At 36.8% G+C, this 15113-nt stretch overlaps 1 protein-coding gene across 1 annotated transcript; it reads right to left on the bottom strand.

Annotated features, from left to right (window-relative positions):
- Nucleotides 1-809: 809 nt before the first annotated feature.
- JCHAIN (joining chain of multimeric IgA and IgM) lies at nucleotides 810-12108 on the bottom strand. The gene is made up of 4 exons (XM_005555133.3): nucleotides 12027-12108; nucleotides 7698-7821; nucleotides 2480-2560; nucleotides 810-1810 (listed from the first exon to the last, which is right to left on the bottom strand). Exons 1-4 carry the CDS (start codon nucleotides 12088-12090, stop codon nucleotides 1600-1602), a joined length of 480 nt encoding a protein of 159 aa, XP_005555190.2. The 5' UTR covers nucleotides 12091-12108; the 3' UTR covers nucleotides 810-1599.
- Between the last annotated feature and the right edge of the window lie 3005 nt (nucleotides 12109-15113).

Genomic DNA, 15113 nt, shown 5'->3' with positions numbered 1-15113 from the left:
GGGAGACAGACCATAAACATGACACATAACTAAATTACATAGTCTGCTAGAGGGAGATAAGTACACGGGGGGAAGTAGACTAAGATAAAGAAATCGGGTTTGAAATATTTAAAAAGTAGTCAGGGTGGGTGTCACAGAGAAGATGACACCTAAGCGCGGTTCTGGAGAGTGAGCAGTGATAGTGACTTTCTCGAGGGCGCTTACCATAACTTCACCACCACAGACCAATCCTGTGCATTTGGTTAATATTTAATTAATGTTTACTGACTAAATGAAATTCAAAGACTTGGCTAAAACCACACTCAAGATTAAAGATCAGTCAAGAATGGATGTATCTTTAATACACCAAAACTGGGGTTTCACCAGAGTGTCCTATGCATATCCCTAAAGAAACACTGAATAATCGGTGGAAGTCACTAAAAATGACTATTACCATTTTTTTAAAAGAAGGAAACAGAACAATTCCTTTTCAAGAAACCAACTCTTACTAATCATTCTCCCACTGTTTAAAATCCGAGTTAGCATTTACTTTCCATAGTACCCTTTAATATATATGTCAATTGGCCTTGGCTTTCTGCCATAAAGAAGTTTTATGTACCATGATAAACATGGTATTTATCAGGAGGGATTTTTGCCCTTTTATTTAATTATGGGTATAAAATGGCAAAGCCACCTCAAATATGTACATGTATGAGTTCTGTAATTAATGCATCGTTACATCATACTTACAAACCATTCATCAATAGCAAGTTAACTTACATAAAGTTAACATGAGCAAAATTTGTCCAACAAATTATTTCACACAGGTATATGCTTATGAATCTATTTAATTGCTCAGACTGTGCTAGAGAATACGTACCAAGAAATACATATATTTCACAAGGTTCAGTTACAAAATGGATGGTTTCAAACGGGAATTTCTTACACTAACCTGATTATGAAAAAAAGAAGTCTGTATCATCTGCTTCCAAGTCTATTATGTCCAAATATATTTTTAATTATGCATTTATTTAGCTAGTTTTATAAATATTAGAGATTTCATCTTAAATTATTTTTGTAAATAGTTCTAGAACATGTTTTCCGATTATTTTCCTAATGAAGACATATATTTGACCTATGTTTATACATATGTATTCTCTACACAGTAAAACTTGTTTTAAAGAGAATAGTAAAGAAAATGCAGAAGCTCTGACTCTCCAAGACAAAGGCAAAAAAAAAAGAAGGGGGGGGAAATGTGAGGAACATTTTATTACACCTCCTGATTTTTACTCCTTGAGTTTTATGTTCTCCCCTTGTTTATTTGTTTAATGCTAGAAACTGTATTCCTAAGGAAGCATACCTCTTTCAGGTGAGCATGATAATTGGCAGATTTTGATACTTAGAGTGTGAATATATAATTAAGAAGTGATTACCTAATAAAGATAACAATGTGACTATTTTAATTATTTTGGTGGCAAGGAGTTGGTTTTACATCATCCAAAAAAAAAAAAAAAAAAAAAACCCTGGTTTCAAATTCATTGGTAATCAATATGCTAACTTTCTGAATCAAAATGGAGAGCCTCTCAAGAAAAAGAGCTATGCAGTCAGCAATGACTTAAATTAGTCAGGATAGCAGGAATCTGGGGTTAAGGCTGTTTGCACCATTTTGGTCTCACCACCATATGTGAGTGGGACCACGGCTGTGTAGCACTTGTTTCTGTCATAAGTGTAGCAGGTCTCTGTAGCACTGTCTTCATCACAGATATTGCTCTGGGTAGCAGTAACTATCTGATTATCCAGCTCCACTTCTGTAGGATCACATTTTTTACAGCTGAAAAGCAAACACATGCATTAGACAATCCCCTCAAATGCTGTCTCAAAATGCGACTACACATTTCAATCCAAAATCAATTAGTTCTTGCAGCTCTGACGTGACAGCAAAGGACGACTCCTTTCAGACATAAGAAGCTCTACAATACAGAAGAGCTTATGGGATTTTCCAATCTTTAATGTATATTAGTTGAAAATAAGCAATATGATTAATGATGTGATAATACGATTATTTTATCTATACCATACAGCAATTTCTACTGTGTTAGGCTTATTCCCAACTGTATACCTGTTTAAACAAGTTATTTATAGCAACAAGAAAGGGAGAATTTTTTTTAAAAAATTGATGTTGGAGTCTGTCATTTCCAAAGAAACACCTGCCTGTTCATAAGATCAAATCTACTTATTGAACTATTAAGAGAAATTGGCCTTTCTATGAATGCCAATAAATTTTTCTTTAGAAAAAATGTATAGATAAATTTTATCTGTGACAAAGTTTTATGAATTTATGATACCTAATAATTAACATAGGAATTAATGGATTCAAAAGTTCAGATTATATTTGTAAATGTTTATACTCCAACATATTTTGAAAAACATTCTTACACGGAAAAAATTAAAAGCTATTAAATTCCACATCTATGTTACTATGGAAAAAAATATATCTTACAGGTCAGACAAATGGTACACAAATTTGGTTCTCAATGGTGAGGTGGGATCGGAGATATTCTCCCTGTTGTTCAGAGGAACACTAAAAGAAAATAAAGAAAACAAAGTTAAAACAATGAAATACAGATATTGTTGTTTTTGGTAATAGGTATACTGCCACTATTTCATCAGAACAGTACTTATCATTGTATTTAGCACTCTATAAGCACTCTAGAGTAATACCATTACTCAGATTTTTATAGTAACTTGCTATGTTTTAAATATGTCTCATTCAAAATAAACCTCACAGCAACTCTGCTGTCAACTATCTTTGCTGACTTGGCAAATTTTTGCTTTTCCTTTAAAACTCAACTCAGGTTTTACCTTTGTAATAATTATATTGATGTTATCCTCACCCTTCAACAAACTTCTTCCTCTGCAGTCTCATTAATGCTCATATATATTTATTATATTGAATACCATATCATAGTTGCTTGTCTACAGAGTGGTTGCTTCCCTGGGCTATGTAAGTTCCTTGAAGTAAAAACATTTATATATTCCCAGAGCCTAGCTAGGTATGTGGCATATGGAATATGTTCAATATTTGTGAAATGGACAGACAGATATTATTATCCAGATTTTAGAGGAGAGGAAGTCATAAATAGGAGAGGTTAGTGGTCCACCCAAGTTCACACAAAAATTAAGTAGCAAAGCTGGAACTTTTTCATTGTGATGTCCTATGAAAAATTAGATAATGATTGTCAACGAGTTCAGGTGATTTCATTAACTTTAAAATTTTTTTCATCTAAGTCATCATTCCTTCTCATATGCCCCTCCCTACCAAAAGGAACAACGAAAAACTTGTGTTTCCTAACTCAGTATTTAGCAATACCATCCAAGCCAGAAACCTGGTTATCATACCTGAATCCTCCCCCGTCACATATCTACTCAATCTCACAGTCCGGTTGATTCTAATTATTTTCATGTGTGAAATCCATCCACTTGCCTCTCTTCTCATTATTACTGCCTTAATTCAGGACACCACTATCCTCTCCTAGATTATAACAATGTCTTCCTTTTGTCTTGACCCCTTCACAGCACTGGTCACATTATGGCCAAACGTCCTTTCTAAAATGCAAGCTTAATTTCCTTCTCTGGCCGGGCGCGGTGGCTCAAGCCTGTAATCCCAGCACTTTGGGAGGCCGAGACGGGCGGATCACGAGGTCAGGAGATCGAGACCATCCTGGCTAACACGGTGAAACCCCGTCTCTACTAAAAAATACAAAAAACTAGCCGGGCGAGGTGGCGGGCGCCTATAGTCCCAGCTACTCGGGAGGCTGAGGCAGGAGAATGGTCTAAACCCGGGAGGCGGAGCTTGCAGTGAGCTGAGATCCGGCCACTGCACCCCAGCCTGGGCGACAGAGCAAGACTCTGTCTCAAAAAAAAAAAAAAAAATTTCCTTCTCTGCTTAAAACCTCTAGCGTCTCTCCACAGATAACAGGGTATCCTCAAAATAGCATAGAAGGCACATCCTAATATGCCCCTAACTCTCCAGCTTCATCTCTCACAATGTCACGCTCCACAATGCATGCCAGCTGTAAACAATCACTTGCAATTCCACAAACGTGCCATGCTTTTCTCATCTCCCATCTTAACAATAACAGTTCTAACATATAATACTGGTTACAGTGTGCCTGGTACTATGCTAAGCATATTACGTGATGATCTCATATAATCCTTACAGCAATCCTGTTTCCTTTTCCTGGAATGACCTGCCCCACCTATTAATTCTCTCACTCCCCACACACATTTAGCCAGCAAACTCCTATTGAGCTGACAGCCATCATCCATCCCACCACTTATTCCAAACACCCTTTCCTGCCTCCCACTGCCACCCTTCTCCTCTCCCTGAGGATTGGACTGGGTACCCCTCCTCAGTGCTCCTATAACAACCCATGCCCGTTCCTATCATAGCACTTACAATACAGAATTGTAATTGCCTTTTTAATTGTTTAAGGTTTCCTGTTAGACTATAAATTCTCTTAAGAAATGGACTGTATTTTAAATAAACTGTTTTATCCCCACCGCCAACCCTTAATATTTGGCAGTTACTAAATAAACATTTGTTGAATGAATGAATGAATCTATTCTTAACAAGACTGTAAAGACTCTAGTAATACCAGAAAAAGCTTTAAATAATGAGAAAGACAAGGTAATAAACATTTTTGAGAGGCTACTATAAGCCAAATGCTGTTCTTTTATGAATTATTGTATTTAATCCTCACAATCCTATAAAGTATATGTGTATATATTCACACATACATACATAATTATCCCTTTTTTTAAAGTTTAAGAAAAAGACTTAGTTAAGTAACTTGCCCAAAGTCACATCATTTTAGTAAGTAATGGAGTTGGGAATAATACCATAATGGCAGGCTCGGCATGATGGCTCATGCCTGTAATCCCAGCACTTCGGGAGGCTGAGGCGGGTAGATTGCTTGAAGTCAGGAGTTCAAGCCCAGCCTGGCCAACATGGTGAAATCCTGTCTCTACTAAAAATACAAAAATTAGCCGGGAGATGTGGCACGCACATGTAGTCCCAGCTACTCGGGAGGCTGAGGCAGAATTGTTTGAACCCGGGAGGCAGATGTTGCAGTGAGCCAAGATCATGCTGCTACACTCCAGCCTGGGCAACACAGTGAGACTCTATCTCAAAAAAAAAAAAATAGCCAGGCATGGTGGCTCATGTCTGTGCTTTGGGAGGCCAAGGTGGGCAGATCACCTGAGGTCAAGAGTTTGAGACTAGCCTGGCCAATATGGTGAAACTTTGTCTCTACTAAAAGTACAAAAAAAAATTAGCTGGGCATGGTGGCACGTGCCTTTAGTCCCAGCTACTCGGGGAGGCTGAGGCAAGCGAATTGCTTGAACCCAGGAGGCAGAGATTGCAGTGAGCCAAGATTGCAGCACTGCATTCCAGCCTGGGTGACAGGGGGAGACTCCATCTCAAAATAACAATAATAATAATAATAATAATACCATAATGGCACAGCAATGGTAATATACTTTCAGAAATCAGAACAGAGAAGATCAACACATCAGGCAAAGTGTCATGAAGTATCTAAATTATCTGATTTCAGTAAACAATATAATATAAAAAGAGTCATTTCATAAAATAAAAAGATGAATTAGAAGATCATGGAGAGCCATTTTAAAAATCTCCTGGAGGTTTAAACATAAGATAGACACTCTTCAACATGGCTTAAGTGCCAATGTCATGTATGCCATTCTTTCCAATTACCCACTACTCCAGCTGTTCTATCCCTAACACGAAGCTATGTGGGCAGGATCTCAAAAAGAAAACCTGCTAGAGGAAGTGATGGCTGAACTAAGACATGCACATTGAGAAGGAGTTAACTAGGCTAAGAGGGGTGGGACAGAGTTCTTCAAACAGAGGAACTAACAAGTATAAAAGCACTGTGAATGTGGGGAAATAGAGACATTACAGCGGTCCTGAATTTATTTATTTATTTATTTTTATTTTTTATTTTTTGAGGAAGTCTTGCTCTTGTCCCCCAGGCTGGAGTGCAGCAATGATGCGATCTCGGCTCACCGCAAACTCCGCCTCCCGGGTTCAAGCAATTCTCCTGCCTCAGCCTTCCGAGTAGCTGGGACTACAGGCACCTGCCACTACGTCCGGCTAATTTTTGTATTTTCAGTAGAGACGGGGTTTCACCATGTTGGCCAGACTGGTCTCAAACTCCTGACCTCAGGTGATCTGCCCGCCTTGGCCTCCCAAAGTGCTGCGATTACAGGCATGAGCCATCACGCCCAGCCCCAGTAGTGCTGAATTTTTAAACATAAAGTAAAAGAAAAGTGGCAATGGATGATCTTGAGAGTTATGCTAAGCTTTGTAGGTCAGGCTGAGGCATTTGTAATAGATCCTAAGATCAATGTTGGGGAAACCATCACAAGGCTTTTAAGCAGGATAGTGACAATAATTGGCACATAGATTAGGTGAATAAATAATAGTAAATATTTTTAATATGTCCCAGAAATACATAAGCTCTAAAAGGAATATTCTCTATTTATTTTTACAATAATCCTATGAGTTAAGTGTGATTTTTTTCCTCATTTAAAGATGAAAAAGTTGAAGTTCAAAGTAGATAAGTAACTTGCATACAAGAACACACAGCTATTAAGTGTCCCAGACAGAACTTAAAACAAAATTCTTAAACACATTATACTTTTCCCATTGATTGAAAGGAATGGAATGCCTTGTTCTCTTTCTATAGGAGATTTGATTGGGGAAAAACTATTAAGGTAGGAGTGGTTTACAAGGAAAACTTATAACTGATTGGATCCAATAGAAATCTAATTTCTCAAATAGTATCAGCATTCTTGCTATTGAAAAAGAGCTATATAGCATATAACTCTGGACTGTGTGTGAAATGAAATGAATATCTGAAATCCAATCTAAAAGTGAGATCGAATCAAATTAGTTAATGTGATCAGTCTGCCTTATCTCGATGCAGACATCTGATTACAGTGTAAAAGACTCAGTTATCTATATATGGTACAAAATAAGACTTTAGTGTTATCTGCAGTTTCAGTTTGAACTGATCAAGGGCAACTGAAAGTTCTGATTCAAATTGAAATAACTTGGCCAGCCGTGGTGGCTCAGGCCTGTAATCCTAGCACTCTGGGAGGCCAAGGCAGGAGGATCGCTTGAGCTCAGAAGTTCGAGAACAGCCTGGGCAACATAGTGAGACCCTGTCTCTAGAGAAAAATAAAAAATTATCCAGGTGTGGTGGTGCATGCCTGTAGTTCCATCTACTGAGGAGGATCACTTAAGCCTGGGAGTTCGTTGCAGTAAGCAGTGATCTTGCCACTGCACTCTAGCCTGGGTGACAGAGTGAGACCGTGTCTCAAAAACAAGCAAACAAAAATAAATAAATAGAAATAACTTCATATAAACAGTGCATGCTGATGACTAGATAACAGCCTTTGTTTATAATTTGATGTAGCCCACTGATTTTAGATTGCCTATAATCTTTCATTCTTACCTCTAATTTCAATAAAATTGCCTCAAGCTCATTCACAAGATTCAATTCTTTACTGATGTAAAGTGCTACACAGCAAAAAGAAGAGTAAAGATGTAGGTATTACATTCAAACAATGCTTAGTGTCAGAAAGCATCTCTGCTTAGAACAGGAAAAAAAGGAATATGGAATGCCACATACATAATTCGGATGTGTCTCTCCACAATGTCCTCATTAGGATCTTCGGAAGAACGGATGATCCTGGAAGTAATCCGGGCACACTTACATTTGTTGTCAACAAGAACAATCCTTTCACCTTCTTGAGCTTGAAAGGTAAACGTATTACAAAGAAAGGAAAACAAATGTCAATTTATATATTTTGTATTGAGTTATTTTATCTTTCTTGCCTGCAGAAAAATAGTTTTATGGTTGGTTTGTCTCAGCTTTATCCATTTGTTCTCTAAGCAGAATCTTACATCACAGTGAAGGAAATCCAAAAGTACTCTAAAAGGAATTTTCACTTTTTTCTTGAACCAGGGGATGGGAATCTGGGATGAAATAATTCTGATTTTCACATCCTTCCTGAACTCTCATTTGTACTTAAAATTTTTTTGTATAAATTGTATTATAGTTAAGAACAGGCATGTTTTCCTCCAAGATAACCTTATTTTGTATGACTTTTAAATACTCTCTACCACAATTATCTGCCTTTTCATAACAGATTATCATAGTACATAATTCAATAAAAAATAATAAAGACTAAATTTCTTATAAGAATTATTTTAAGCAGGGTGCAGTGGCTCATGCCTGTAATCCCAGGACTTTGGGAGGCCGAGGTGGGCAGATCACAAGGTCAGGAGTTCAAGACCAGCCTGGCCAACATAGTGAAACCCCATCTCTACTAAAAATACAAAAATTAGCCGGGCATAGTGGTGAATGCCTGTAGTCCCAGCCACTTGAGAGGCTGAGGCAGGAGAATCACTTGAACCTGGGAGGTGGAGGTGGCAGTGAGCCAAGATCGTGCCACTGCATTCCAGCTTAGGCAACAGAGTGAGACTTCATCTCAAAAAAAAGGAAAAAAAAAGAATTATTTTAAAAGATATAGTACGTATGACATAAAGTGCTATAAATTTGCAAAAGCAATTTAGAAATATTATGAGGTACAATCGCAATTGAATATGCCTGTATACATTAAAAAATGAATAAATGAATAAATACACATATGACCATTAAAGCCTTAACTTTGAATGTCAAAATTTATTGTCTAATCTGAATATTAGACAAAAAGTTCTGATAAGTTGTTTGTTTGTTTAAGATAGTGTCTCACTCTGTCACCCAGGCTGGAGTGCAGTGGCACAATCTCAGCTCACTGCAACCTCTGCCTCCCGGGTTCAAGCGATTTTCCTGCCTCAGCCTCCCAAGTAATTGGGACTACAGGTGTGCACCATCATGCCTGGCTAGATCGTTGTGGTTTTTTTAGCACAGATGGAGTTTCACCATGTTGCCCAGGCTGGTCTTAAACTCCTGACCTCAAGTGATCCACCTGCCTCAAGCCTCCCAAAGTGCTGGGATTACAGAGCCACCGCACCCAACCTTGATAAGTATTGCAAGGAATAAACAAAGGAAATTTTGTATCATCTGGATTTGGACTACCAGATTTTATTTTAATTTTCTATTTTTGAGACAGAGTTTCACTCTTGTTGCCCAGGCTGCAGTGCAATGACGCAATCTCAGCTCACTGCAACTTCTGCCTCCCAGGTTCAAGCGATTCTCCTGCCTCAACCTCCCAAGTAACTGGGATTACAGGCATGTGCCACCATGCCCATCTAATTTTTGTATTTTTAGTAGAGACCGAGTTTCACCATGTTGGTCAGGCTGGTCTCGAACTCCTGACCTCAGGTGATCCACCCGCCTTGGCCTCCCAAAGTGCTGGGATTATGGGCGTGAGCCAGAATGCCCAGCAAATTACCAGATTCTAAAAATTCAATAATAGCTTTACATAAATAATGCTATTAAATAAGAGTGCTAATTAATAATAACGATGATGCTGGCCGGGTGCAGTGGCTCACGCCTGTAATCCCAGCACTTTGGGAGGCCAAGGTGGGTGGATAATGAGTTCAGGAGTTCCAGACCAGCCTGTCAATATGGCGAAACTCTGTCTCTACTGATAACACAAAAATTACCCAGGCGTGGTGGTGCACACCTGTAGTCCCAGCTACCAGGGAGGCTGAGGCAGAAGAATCGCTTGAACCTCAGAGATGGAGGTTGCAGTGAGCTGAGATTGTACCACTGCACTCCAGCCTGGGTGACAGAGCGAGACTCCATCTCAAAAAATAATAATAATAATAACGATGATGTTAAACATGCTTTATTCGTATAATTTTTAGCTAAGTGACCTTTAACAATTCCTCTCATTAAGCCTCAACTAAAAAAAAAACACAGATTTAGCACATGAATTCAAGTTATAAAGTTTAAATGATCAGAATAGTTACAATTTTAACTGGAAGTCTGTTCCTGAGACGATTCCCAGAGCAGAGAGGACCTAGTGCAGTATTTCAGTCTTAATGATAAGAGCCACTACAAAAACATTTTAAGACCATTGTTATTGTACTTGTAATTGTTTGAAGCACTTTATAATGCATTATTATACCATTATTCATAAGTTCCTAATAAATCTTCTGACACAGTCTGTGTAATATTGGAAAGAAACATTATGGAGTCAATTTAAGGTAATGAAATAACTCATTATCATCTGAAAAAGGTAAAATGACCTAAATGATGTCCTTTTTTCTACTTGTGTATCCATGACTCTTAAATGTTTTTTCTCAGTGAAACATAAATAAGCACATAATGCCTGACCAAAAATACAGATTGTTGAGGAGTGACTTAACTATTAAGTCTTAAATAGAAAATGTCTATATTCTATTATGGCATATAATTATTTCCTTACCAGAAACCTGGGAAGTTAATATATAAAAATATTAGGCAGCCTAATATCTATCAGAAATACATAGCTGTCAGAAAATTTACAAATACTTTCAATTCACCAAGACTTAGAGTCTAATATTTGATCTCACCAATAGGCAGTATTTTTCCTAACAAACCTGATATTACGGACTGTGCTTTACTTTATTCCAAGAGCATCTGACACATAGTAGCTGCTCAATGAATATTTGTTAAATGTAATTCAGTTCAAACAAATAAGAAAATAGATTTAACAACATATGCTAGATATGACCATAATGAGTTTACTAAAAAGTGATTGCCTTACACAAGGCAGAATAGGATAGTAGGAGTGTGGGCTATAGGGTCAGATTGCTGGGTTCTACTTACTCTCTTGCTTGCTGTATGACTTTGGTAAGTTATTTCACCTCTGTAAGACTCAACTGGCTCAACTGTATGTCAGAAGTAATAATAGTATTTATCTTCACATGGTTACTGAGAGAATTAAATGGAATATTATATGTAAAGGAATTAGCATGACACCTAGAATATCATATTCAGTAAGTGATAGCTATTTTATATACAGATGGTCCCCAGCTTACCATGGTTCTACTTACAATTTTCCTACTTTATGATGCTGTGAAAGTGATATGCATTCAGTATGATCTTCAGCCACAATGGGGCTACCTCCCTATAAAGTCATTATGAGTTGAAAGTTGAAAATATCATACTTTTGATATTTTCAACTTTCAACTTTGTAGGGTTTATAGGGAAATAGCCCCATTATATATATCATATATTTTTAGATATGTACATATACTTATGTTGTACATCCTTTAGTAATATTTTATATTTTAAATCATTAGAAAGTTATTCTTGATGCTAAATTAGTATTTTTTATATATATATAAAATGCCTATTCCTAATCACATTTCTGTCATTATTTGTCTTGAAATAAGAACCACAGACTCAGTGATAGGAACAATCCAGACAAATTTTAATGTGCCCTTCTAAATGAAAATTATTTAATACTGTACCTCTAAATTCAGAATGTATTCCATTTTCTGAAGTTGTTTGAAAGATCAATAAACAAAATAAAAGTTCAGTCATCAATTTATAGGCAACCTGTATAACATTAAACATTGCTAAAGGGTCATAATAAATCTGTGGGCTCAGATCCAGGAAAGCTGTTAAAACCAATACCAGCCTCTTTGGGGAAATAAAATCCCAATGCATTCCATGTTGTACTTACAGTAATTATTATTTCACTTCTCCAGAATATTAATTTAAGAGACTCAAGGGAAGGATTACAGATTTTTAAGATTCAATGTGGACATTCATATAAGTAGGACTACCTGTAGTTAGCTAATTTCTTATTCTCTAGTTTGTAGTAGGCAAATAACTAATAGAAGAGAAAAAATAATTAAAAGATTCTTATCTGTGTAAAGACAACTGCCATAGAAAGATGAAAGCATGTTAGGAAAAAGTAGCTGGCCTGCTGGCCAACCAAAGCATAGGCATAAATGTTTAAAACTGAAAAAAAGATCTGTCCTATATTTTTCCTTTGATTTTCTAAATATCACATACCTTTTACATGAACAGCCTTAACAAAAATGGCCAGGACTCCCCAGAAAAGCAAATGGTTCTTCATCTTGACTTCACTTCTTCTGAAAAACTGGAGCAAAAAAAGTCAGGGTTAAGGTGTGTGATCTATAAGGAGTGTGCAAATGATGGTGCTTCTGCTTTCTTAAAATAACACTCCAGGCAGCTAACAAACTAAAAACAATCACAACTGTGGTTGAAGTCTGAAGTTTAAATGCCGAACTGGAAAAACATATGACTCACATTTAAGTATTTTCTTGCAAAGCATCCAAAAAAAAAAAAAACCCATAATTTGATGCAATCATTTTTATTTTGCATTTACACTATATAAATGTTTAAACCAGAAGACTAATAATAATTTCAAAGAAGGATTCCATTAAGAATGTTGAAATAGGGACTTTCCATTTTATTACCTAGATATATTCATATTAGTCTTCAAATCAGATATCTGACATTTGCCATGCCTAGAATAATAAATGAAGTGAAGTGAAGGAGGAGAGATGAAGGGAGAGAAATGAAAGTCCTTTAAGGTCCCAAGTGTACCTTATGCTAATTTTTTATACTAGTCCTTAATTAACCAAGCTATCAGATTTAAATATATATTTTGTATATACCTTACAAAATATATACGTTGTATATACCTTACAAAATATATACATTGTATATACCTACAAAATATATGCATTGTATATTTCTTACAAAATATATGCATTGTATATTCCTTACAAAATATATACATTGTATATACCATACAAAATATATATTTTGATTACTTTCAGTTATTTTATAAGCTGAAATATGGAACTGGAATTAGAAACTGGTAGATACTCAGCTGCGCACAGTGCCTCACACCTGTAATCCCTGCACTCTGGGAGGCCCAGGCAGGTGGATCACTTGAGGTCAGGAATTGGAGACCAGCCTGGCCAACATGGTGAAACCCTGTCTCTACTAAAAATACAAAAATGAGCTGCACACGGTGGCGAGCGCCTGTAATCCCACCTATGCAGGAGGCTAGGGCAGGAGAATCACTTGAATCTGGGAGGCAGAGGCTGCAGTAAGCCGAGATGGCATCACTGCACTCTAGCCTGGGTGACAGAGGGAGACTCTGTCTCGAAAAACAAGCTGGTAGATACTAGATAAATAAGTTGCCATATTTTAATTTGATAACATTAAGACAGACCTTGTGTCTAGTTACACCTTTCAGAATTGTAAACCCATAAGATGATTTGTATTTGAGATGCCTCAACAGAAAACTGAATCACTGCAGTATTTTGTGTAAAAATTTTTTCACTTAATTAGTGTCATTTTTTTCTAACTGAGCTTTTGGGGAGCACCCCCTGCACTCCCACTCCAACATGCTAGAATTTCCTCTCTCTTAGGCAAGGTTGGTTCCAAGAATATGCTGGTTACACAACAGCATCAAATCTGTGTTACTTTTGGTTCTCAGCTCTAATTTTTGAAGAGACTCCTAGAATTTTAAGAGGTAATTAGGAGTACTTCAGAATCATAAGTAAGCCAGGCTGACTTCAAAGCTAGAAGTACGAAATGACAGGATGAAAGAGACATTAAAGGCTAGCACATGATTGCACTTCTTCAAAGAGTATGTATTGAAAGTCTGTAAGAACAAAGTGCCAGGCACTATCACACGCAATATTACTATACTGTCAAAGTTTATCCTTATGTTAATTTCTACTATCAGTGGGACTTAGGAACTACTTGAGTTTAGGGAAAATATACTGGCATCACACGAAGAGTTTATTAAAAAAAGAAACAGACCTGAAAGCACATTATTTTAGTTTGTGGTCAGGATGTCAAAACAACTATCAACCACCCTAAAAGATCCTCACCCCCAACTGAAGTTTCTAAATAAATGACTTATTCAATTACTCAAAAAAAAAAGGGTAATTAATAGTGAGCTAGATACCTTTTTAATTCTTGAAAAATAAACTCAAGGCTAGACTGCCTTCCCAAAGCAAGTTGGACAAATCCTTGGAAACAAATTAAAGCTTCTCCAAAAGTTTCTTTTTTTTTTATAACAGCAAAGATTGTTTAACTCATAATTACTAACCTAAGAAAAGCTCTGTATTTGATATTTTCATTCTTCCATTCTTGCTTTTTTTTTTTTTTTTTTTTTGAGACAGAGTTTCGCTCTTGTTGCCTAGGCTGGAGTGCAATGGTGCGATCTCAGCTCACTGCAACCTCTGCCTCCTGGGTTCAAGCGATTCTCCTGTCTCAGCCTCCCAAGTTGCTAGGATTATAGGCATGTGCCACCATGCCCGACTAATTTTGTATCTTTAGTAGAGACGGGGTTTCTCCATGTTGTTCACGCTGGTTTCGGACTCCCAACCTCAGGTAATTTACCTGCCTCGGCCTCCCAGAGTATTGGGATTACAGGCATGAGCGACTGCACCCAGCCAATCTTGCATTTTTATATTTTGATTACGTAAACTATAAATCTAAAATAAATTGTGTTAATAAAAATAAGGTGTGACACATTTGTTATCAGAAGAGAATTACCTGTGCTGGCAACACAGGATCTGGACTAGTGTTTTGCCTTGTGTGCTCTAGGGATCATCTGACTAGAACCACTTGTAGTACTGGTTAAAATATGGATTTCCTGGCAACACTCAGAATTTCTGGAGATGTGGCCTTGGAATATATATTTTCAAAAAGCATCCCAGTTGATTCTGATGTGCATTGAAGTTTGCAAACTAATGGGAAAAAAGGCTGGCCTGGAGCAGGAGGTAAGGGGGTGCAGAATAACTAGCAGCATTAACTATTTATGGAAGAACAAAAGGTTAATAAAGGTAATTTTTAAATAAATAGTCATACTGAAAAGTTAGCTGAAGTTTGTATTTGCTTATAACTGTGCTGTAGGTAAGCTGTTGCATATTCTTTTTCTAATTAACCTACTATATACAAATGCAAGTTCCAGTTTAATTTTTAAACCATTTCTTTACCAGTTTTAGTTATATTTTTGCCACTAAAAAAAAATGTAAAATGTGAATAGTAGAACTCTTTACATGTGTGTTAAGTAATTGAGAACTTAGCCATGTGTTCTAAATTCTTAGC

The sequence above is a fragment of the Macaca fascicularis genome, chromosome 5 (genome assembly GCF_037993035.2).
Source record: "Macaca fascicularis isolate 582-1 chromosome 5, T2T-MFA8v1.1".
In the NCBI taxonomy this organism is placed as follows: Eukaryota; Metazoa; Chordata; class Mammalia; order Primates; family Cercopithecidae; genus Macaca; species Macaca fascicularis.
This window is presented reverse-complemented; position numbering and strand designations above follow the sequence as displayed.